This window comes from Brassica napus, chromosome C8, assembly GCF_020379485.1.
Source record: "Brassica napus cultivar Da-Ae chromosome C8, Da-Ae, whole genome shotgun sequence".
NCBI lineage: Eukaryota > Viridiplantae > Streptophyta > Magnoliopsida > Brassicales > Brassicaceae > Brassica > Brassica napus.
In genome coordinates this window covers 49,163,064-49,172,169 of record NC_063451.1, presented here as the reverse complement: position 1 = coordinate 49,172,169, position 9,106 = coordinate 49,163,064, and the positions used below count along the sequence as shown (strand labels likewise).

The following is a 9,106-nucleotide window of genomic DNA, read 5'->3' as shown; positions in this document are numbered from 1 at the left end:
CTGCCATTTATGTTTCCTATCTATATATAGACATGGGAACCGTTGATTATTGGCCTCAGAAAAATAAAAAGAACCTGCAACGAGTTCTCTCCTTATGTTCTTACTTCTTCCATAAGACCAATGATGAACACTAAGTTATCACTTTCTCAGACCAGGATCATTGGTTTCACAATCCGGCTCAACGATACACGCACTCGCTATGGACGTTCAACCATTTCCGCAACTCTCAGTTCAAAGCCAGCCTACTCTGGAGAACTCAAGCTTGTAAAAGAGACATCAGGAACGGAACCATTGAAAAAGAAGAATGCAAGCAATGAAGACAACTTCTTGTCGAAATTTGCCATTAATTATCTATCAAAGACTCTTCAAGACACTGCAGGTTCGTATCTCACATCTATTCTTTGAATCTTTGCTCATTTAGTTCACATAAGATAGAAGTATGAGATACTTTCTTCAGGGATGAGTAGTAGTAGCAGCAAGAGTAGTGGTTACGATAGCTTAGTGGACACGGCAACTAGGGTTGCGGGTAACTTAAGCATCAAGCAACAACATGAGCTTGTTCTTGTTGCTTTGGACAGAGCATTTCCAGCAGTGATACTCTCCTTGGTAAGTTCTTATGGATTTATAAGATCAACTAGTCATGAGAAATTAATAAAAATAACATTTTCTTGCTAAAATTACAGATAAAAATGCTTTTACCACCTTCAAAACTATCAAGAGAGATGTTCGCGCTATTCACCACAATATTTTTCGCTTGGCTTGTTGGACCTTCAGAGGTAAGATATAAACTGTTTCATTACCTCAAAGATCCTAAACTTTGCCTTTGTTTTTTAGTTCTAATAAACGGAAGTATTTTGAATTTGGGAACATTATTGAAAAGGTGAGGGAGACTGAGGTTAATGGAAAGAAAGAGAAGAGCATGGTGTTCATAAAGAAGTGCAGGTTAAGTGTAATCTCTCTATTTGGTCCCATCTGATCACTTAATGTGAGACAAAAAAAATCAAAATCATTCTTCCATAAACAATCATTACATAACATAAACCACCAGTAACAACACTAATTTCACTACTGAATTTAGTCTGTTAATAATGTCTTTTAACTGTTGTTAAATTTTGTAGGTTTCTTGAGCAGACTAATTGTGTTGGTATGTGCACTCACCTTTGTAAAATCCCATCACAAATCTTCATAAAAAACTCACTTGGAATGCCTATCTACATGATGCCTGGTACTACTCAAAATATCATTCTCTTTATTATATAGTTGCAATCACTAAAACAAGAAGATCTTAGCATTCAATAAAGCAGTTGAAATCAAACTTAATATATGGTGAAAATAGTAGCCTGCACTTCTCACTTGTGGAAGCTTTATATCATCTTAAAGGGTCCCATTGAGTCACCACTAAGGACACAATTAACTACAAGTAGACCCATTAAGTCTCCAAGATGTATAATGATGGGTGATTATTCTTTCTAAGAAGTCAATGATTTGACTTAAGACACAAGCAATCATTCCCTTTTTAAAATGTCACAACACTAATTAACATTTTTCTTGAGTGTTTCTCCACAGATTTTGATGATCTTAGCTGTAAGATGATGTTTGGTCAGGAGCCTCCAGAGATCAAAGATGATCCTGTAATGAAACAGCCATGCTTTCAATTCTGTAAGAATGAAAACGTTTCAGCCAACAAGATAACTTCTTAAGCAAGACATTTGAGTATAAATATCAATTAAAATTCTCTGTTTTTGCAGGCAAATCAAACAGAAGCTATGGTGTGAAGCACTAGAGCTCATACAAGGGACATGAAACATGATTGTAATATCAAAACATATAGTATTTAAGTTTATCTTGTAAAGATAAATCAGAGATTACAGTTACTTATAGAAGCAAACCTCATGTCCTATGGTATTGAACCAAGAACAGAACAAAACATGTAAATGTTTGAGTTTTCAAAAAGAGTAAGACAATAAGCAGATCTATAAGACCAAGATTAATAATAGTAGACAAAAAGGGCTGCAGACAGAATCAATATTGAGGTGTGTAAGAGTAATTAGGCTGGTTTTGGTTTTGTCTTATATTCATGTGTCCTTGTCTTCCTTCTCTTGAGAATTGTTCCCACATAGTCTGTTCTTCCATCAACATTCTCTGTTTCTTCTCCATCTCATTCATCTGCACATAAGCTGGCGGCGCAACCACCAAGGAAGCTGCAAATGGATCCATCGGTACTACCGGCCCATTGCTGCTTCCATTGGCCATTGCTGGTGCTGGAAGTGCCAGCATTGTTGCTGTAATCATACATAGTAAATTAGTAGAATGCAAATGAAAACAGAGTAAACAGAGCAAAGTAATGTTTCTTTTCAAACCTGCTGGTCTTCCTGCAGAACCAAATGCCATACTGCTTGCACTTCCACTGGCTCCATAAGCCGTTGAGTTTTGCACGGCGGCGTTCACAGTTCCGTGCTGATACATTCCGTTGAGAAGCAACATATCAAAGCCTCCTCCGAGTTCAGTCTTTTGTCCTGATAAGTTTGTAGCTGACTGCACCAAAGCCGTCTCCCAATCTGCTCCATCATCCTTAAACGCTTCCCATCCAGGACCGGACTCTGAACCCGAACCACTCGCGTAAGGGCCATCGAATAAAGCCAATGCTAAGTTATCTCCAGCTGCTCCAGCTTCACCGCTGCTTATATCCACAAGATCCAGCAAATCACCAACCTCTTCTTGCTTCTCCTCCTCTATTATCACTGGTTCCTCTGCTTCTTCCTCTGTTTTTTCTTCTTCATCTTCTTTTGGTGGAGGTGCAGGTAAGGCCTTGATGGCGTTCATATCTTCTTCCTGCTCCTCCTTTACTTCCTCTTCTCTCGCTTCATCATCATCTTCCTCATTAACAGATTTTGAGTTATTGGTCTCTTCTAAAGCGGTTTTGTCTCTTATAAACTCATCCATGAGTTCAAGCTTCTTCTGCGTGATCTTCTCTATCTCTGGATACTCAGAGGACCTAGCGATACCCATGTTCTTACACCAGGAGTAGAACTGGTCAAGCTCTTCAAACTGTTTAGAGACACGACAGAAAATGTCATAGACCTTGATCGAATCAGGAATCTCTAACTCCATGAATCGCTCGATCAAAACACCCATTATCTCTGTCACATCATAATATATCTGAAAACTCTCCTTCACTATCGGATACAGAGCCACAATCACAACTCTATTGTTCCTCGCGCTTCCTGTTTATGCACATAACTTGTTACAAAATGAACATAGCATAGAACAAGAAAACAAATGGATGTGATGTAAGTTGTTTATTTTGTACAATGTTGAATAAATTGTTAAAGCGTGACTATGACTAGACGGATTATTTGAGGTCTAGTGAAGCCTACACTTTAATTAGTATTGATATATATATTATATATTAAATATTTTAGTTTTTATATTTATAAAATTATTTTATGAATTATAAAAATTAGAGAATATAAATTAGACAAATATATGGATTTACACTAACATTATTAATTGATTAAATAAATTCTGATTAATTATATCGATTTAGACCAATTTTAATCGAATGGTTTGAACCGATTTGAATAGCGTTAATCAAATTTTAATAAAATCGTTTTGGTTATAACTGATTTGCCACCCTAGGAAATTTTAAGAAATTGCTGAAAATGTTCTATTCGTGTGAATCGCATAAGTCGGATTGTATTTGTAGTACCTGCTGGACGACAAGCCAAGAAACGGTCAAGAAGTTGCTGCAAATGCTGTACTCTGGTGAATATCTCCTCTGTTTTCATCTCCGCGGTAGGTTGTGACCTAACCACTATAGCCTTGGAGAGATCAGCCTCGGGCTTATCTTGCTTGTCATCCACGGTATCTCCTCCAACGCAGTAAACTCCACGTTTCCCATGTCTAGCTTGCATCCTCAAATCAAGCCTATCGTCGAGGTACAAGGCATAAGTCCTTACAAAAGCAGAGTAGTCCCATGAGTTTGACCTAGAAACATCTCTAAAGTCAGACATGTTGAGAAGCCTTGTCCCACGGCGAGTAGCGAAGAAGATCTCTTGCTCATAGGCTCGATCGCCTTCTCCTAAGAGACGTTGGATCAGAATCAAGGTTTTGAGAGCAACGGTCCAGCATTTGGTTTTGTTAAGACGTCTAGAAAGCGTGTTGACGCATGCGTTGATGTAGTTGCGTGAGTAAGAAGTTAGGCTAAGAATCTCTCTTATGTACTTCTCTTCCGCTGGGTACTCCTCGTGACGAGTGGCTTTGACGATGGCAACGTCAAGCTCTGATAAAGAAGCGCTTCGGCCGTTGACTTTGGCTAGACCGACGCTTGTTTGGTCCTTCACGGCTCCTATTGCTCGTTTAAGTTTACTAGAACTCATATTTTTGTGATTTATTATAAATGTATTTTAGTTAGATAAAGAAAAACAAGACAATGAGATGAAGAGAGAAAAGGGAAGAACGAGAGGATTGTTTTATTTTTTTGTTCTCGTTTCCTCTCTTCTCCTTTTGTGTGTCTTTTTGTTTCTTTGTTGTCTTCAATTGTGTATGTTGTTTTGTTTCGTCAATGTAGTTTCTTTGGTGTACGTTGATTTTTACCATGCAAGTCGCCGAGGTTCTCGGAGACTTTGGCCGGTGATTAATATGCCACGTGACCTTTTTAATTGGTAAACTGAAATTTTCCAGTAAGGAGTCATTCTCGTTCCTTGTCTTTGCCATTAATTGTGGAAGGAGGAGATACTGATTAAGGAGTCAATCTCGTTCCTGTGATCTTCGTTTTTTAGCCATGGTACACACAATTTCGATAATCTTTGTTTAGATGAGGTTATATAATTTATAACTAGACTTTGTAATAGCATATACCTTGATGAGGCTTTTATAACATCCCGGTATGTGATATATGAAAATGTTTAAGATAATTGATTTGACTACGTATATCACAAAAATACACTTATTTTTTAGGGACATATTTTTTTAGAACTTCTGAATTAAGCGTGTTTGATCTAGAATAGTATAAGGATACCAAAATGTAACACACGTCTCATCAACACTCGAGACCGGCGTGTTACTAATCAACAACTTATATCTCAAAATCTCTAAAAAGGTCTGAAAGTCGATTTTCATATAAATACAAAATAAATCCATAAATCCAATAACTGAAATAATCGTAGAAAATAGTAAACATAAGTCTGAGAAATAAAACAAAGAAAAACGCTTAAAAGTACCAACTGTTCGATCAATTTTCTACTTGTCAGTCTCACCTAAAACTTTCTCACCATGATTTTTTCAAATGGAAAATCACTTGTTCATCAATATGTTTTTTTATTTCGTTAGGTTCCACTTGAATTATTCAAAAACATTTGTTAATTTTTCATATAAGAACAGTTATTAATATTTTTTTATACTTAAAAATAAAAGGGAAAATTGCTAAAAGAGAACAAAAAAACAAGGTTGTTGTCCCTTTAGTATAAAACCAACATAAAGTTGTCTCAATAGTATATTTTTTCTCATAATCCCAAAACTAACCCTATATTTAATCTAATTAAACACAATTTAAAAGTTAATTTGAATTTTAAAAAAAAAAGTTAATGGAAAAAAGGTAAAAAACAGTTGAAAGGCAATCGAAAAAAAAAGAGGTATAGATATGCATCATAGAGAACAAGAGTTTGTGAGAAGAATCAAAAGAAAAACTATGGAAAAACCATAGATTGATGAAGAAGAGAAGGAATAATCGTTTTTTTTTTAATTTTTCAAGTAAAATCGACCGTAACACGTTTTAGAAAGTTAAAATATTTCTAAGAGATTTTTAGAATATTTTCTTAACTGAAATTTCATTAATTTTCGCAAAAATCCAAGTATTCTTATCCGTAGAAGGCGACTTCTAAAAGTTTAGAAGAATGATAAAAATTCTGAATACACTTTCTACTTTGAGTAGACGTAAGATTACATTGTAGAAAACACATTCCTCGAAATTTAGAATACTTTATAAAAGTAGAAGATGCATTTGGAAGGAAAGTGGATACTTTTACGATTAGGAGAATGTGCATTCCTCTTTTTTAGAAATTTAGTAAATAGTAAAATGAACGTTCTAAAAGAAGTAGATGAACGTGTTTATTTTAGAAATCGTTTTCTACTATACCATTTTTCATAGAAGACGCATTCTACTTTTAGTAGAACGTATTTTAATAATCTTATTTACCAAGTTTTTGAGCAAAAGAAAATTACCAGCTTGTGTATATGGATGTTTTATTAATTGTTTATATTTTTAATAATTTTTTTGATTCATAAAATTATTTATTTCATTAGTTTTCAGAAATACAAAGGCTAAAAAAGAGAAAAACTAGACAAAATTAGTTTTATACTAAAGGGACAACAACCTGATTTTTTTGTTCTCTTTTGGCAATTTTCCCAAAATAAAATCACTTCCAGAAATTATATGCTAGTTATTAGTAAAGCAACCAAGAGAAACACCTATAGATAGGGATCATCAATCAATCCTGAAACTTGGTAAGAACCAACGAGCTCTAGAGAATGAAGCACATGAAGAAACTAGTGGTGGTAGTTGTTCAACCTTTTTGGTATCCAGATTGAATACAAAGATTTCAGTGGCGTACCAATGTATCTCTTCATCAGTGAAGTAAATAGAGTTACTAATGACGCCTTCCTGGTCCTTAGCAAGCACTGTAATACCCAAATCCAAAATAATCGCCTCATCTCCCAACGAATAAATTTCCTCCAAGCCCTTTGATGATGAATCCATTTTGAAGATTTTAAAGGTCCATGTCTCGGACATAGCAGGATTTTTGCTCTTAACAATTAAGACATCTCCTCGTACAGTGAGAACCACATTTTTCTTCTTGCGAACCTTTTGGACATACCATGGAACTCCAGGGAATCTCATCCTGAAGCTAAATATTTTATCCACGCGTCCCCCTCCTCCTAGGCTAGCTCTGGAAAGTTGTAGCGGAAATTCACCAGAAAAGTCGAAAATATGGAGTTCATCATTGGTGAGAAAATAGAGCTTGTGATCTTTGAATACCATGTCTTCTTGGTTTTGGATACCATTCGAGATTTGTTTCCACGAGTTATAACCTTTCTTTACATAAGCCAGAGTTTTTCCTATAACAAGGTAATCTTTGGTTTTATCGTCTATCCACAATATGGCGGAGTAAAGTCGTTCTGGTGTAGTAAGAGGTAGATTGATCCTCTCGCGGGTTAAGAGATTAAAAATATAAACAGGGTGTTCCTTGTTTTCATAACTAGGATCCATCAAAAGCCAGCTTCTACAAGTCGCCATACAATAAATATTATTTGAAAAGTAGTCGCCAGTTTTGTAGAGCTTTTCTTCTCTATCTTCAGGATTGAACAAGAGACAGTAACTCTTTTCCTCGGGGAGTAAAATCATCCAAGGGATCTTATTGTTTGGCTTAGATTGTCTTGAACCAGTTTGCCAAGATGAACAAACCAATTTAGCTCTTTCGAAATCAGTAAAGCTAAGGCGTTCGAAAATCAGTTGCATCAGATCTAGAGGAAGCTCGGACCAGCAACGAGGAGGAGATTGGGCTAAGGCTAACAACGGTGGTGAAGCCATCTCACAAAAATCTTGACGGCTAAGCCTTCGGTTTGGGAGAAAATATTAGATTTTTAGTTTTCACTCTATCAAAAACCTTAATTTGATTCATGTCTATAAGATATATATATAGTAAAAAAAATTATTTAAACAGCAGAATATGTAGAACATATGATGAATATAGATGATCATTATGGTGCAGATCATCTACAATCTAAAAAGGACAAGAATCTCCTTCTTTTTTTAAATGATATTTATTTTATTAAAATATAAATCATAATTTCTATTCAAGTGTGATTTTTGTTTTAAAATTGGACCATCTCTAATAAATTCATATTTCATTTAATTCTAATTAAAATTTTGGCATCATTAAGATATCACATCTTATATAATATATATATATATATATATATATATATATATAACAACTTCACCTATAAACTGTTTTATTTTATTTTTAATTATAAAAAAATCTGTTGATAAAAAAATATTAAAAAATTTACAAAATTTTTAAATATTTTGTATCCCATTTTCATAAACTTTATAAGTATAGTCTATATTTTATTTAAATAAATGTAGGGACAATTTGAAAATACTCTATTAATAGTTTGAAATTTGTAAATTATAATTTATTTTTTTAATACTACACTTTATCAAATGTAAAAAGAAATTTTATCCATATTTTTTATTTGAATAAATAAAACACAAATTCGAAATATGAATAATATCAATATTATATTATTATCATTTATGTTAGGAATAAAACTGAGTTTGAGATAAATATATTATTTTACTATTAAGAATTTTAAAATAACATTATTATTATAAAATAAATAAATTATGATGTTTGTGATTTTATCATGAAGTTTATCTTGTACACTTTTATTTTTTTATTTTATATAAATAAATCGCCCGATTTCTCATTCTCTATAAAAATTAATGTCTTTTACTTATTCATTCCAAGCTCCAAAATTTTCAGATCTATGCAGCATGCTTTTTCTTTACAAAACAAAAACAAAAAATCAAACTATTTTTAGAAAAAAACACAAGCAAAATTAGAAACCTAAATCTGATTTTAAAGTCATAAAAAAAACTAAATTTTGATTCATAATCTTAAGAGAACTATCAAAAGCGAGATGATAAAGTTACAGAGATCAAACATACATTTGAAGGGTAAGAGACTATGTAAACTTAGAAATTTAAACTACACTTAAAGTATGGATAAAGAATAAAAAATTTGTGAATGATAGAAAAAGAAACTATGGAATTTAAAAAGTGAAAAATATTTTGCAAAAATGGCTGATGAATGATTATGAAGAAGACGCAGGTTTGTTTTCTTTTTTAATTTTTTCAAAAAGGTATATATATATATATATATATATATATATATCTGTAGGTATTATTAAGATTTGTTTTTTTTAATATCTTATTATTTTGAAACTGTATAAACATAAAATAAATTATGATGATAAAAATTTGATGATAATATTAAATATTCATATATGAAAATTTGGTAAATTCATATATACAAAAGTGTAT

At 33.1% G+C, this 9,106-nt stretch overlaps 3 protein-coding genes across 3 annotated transcripts; 1 reads left to right on the top strand and 2 right to left on the bottom strand.

Moving 5' to 3' along the window:
* The first annotated feature begins 47 nt into the window (after nucleotides 1-47).
* On the top strand, nucleotides 48-1,976 carry LOC106402766 (beta-carotene isomerase D27, chloroplastic). Its single transcript, XM_013843553.3, has 7 exons — nucleotides 48-379; nucleotides 458-606; nucleotides 684-776; nucleotides 881-942; nucleotides 1,119-1,225; nucleotides 1,567-1,659; nucleotides 1,749-1,976. Exons 1-7 carry the CDS (start codon nucleotides 121-123, stop codon nucleotides 1,781-1,783), a joined length of 798 nt encoding a protein of 265 aa, XP_013699007.2. The 5' UTR covers nucleotides 48-120; the 3' UTR covers nucleotides 1,784-1,976.
* Nucleotides 1,977-1,995: 19 nt separating this feature from the next.
* LOC106403921 (putative clathrin assembly protein At1g03050) lies at nucleotides 1,996-4,612 on the bottom strand. The gene is made up of 3 exons (XM_048766112.1): nucleotides 3,710-4,612; nucleotides 2,361-3,224; nucleotides 1,996-2,282 (listed from the first exon to the last, which is right to left on the bottom strand). The coding sequence occupies exons 1-3, from the start codon at nucleotides 4,377-4,379 to the stop codon at nucleotides 2,023-2,025; spliced, it is 1,794 nt and encodes a 597-aa protein (XP_048622069.1). The 5' UTR covers nucleotides 4,380-4,612; the 3' UTR covers nucleotides 1,996-2,022.
* A 328-nt stretch (nucleotides 4,613-4,940) lies between these two features.
* On the bottom strand, nucleotides 4,941-7,915 carry LOC106365454 (F-box protein At1g69090-like). Its single transcript, XM_013804881.3, has one exon. The coding sequence runs from the start codon at nucleotides 7,586-7,588 to the stop codon at nucleotides 6,485-6,487; it is 1,104 nt and encodes a 367-aa protein (XP_013660335.1). The 5' UTR covers nucleotides 7,589-7,915; the 3' UTR covers nucleotides 4,941-6,484.
* Between the last annotated feature and the right edge of the window lie 1,191 nt (nucleotides 7,916-9,106).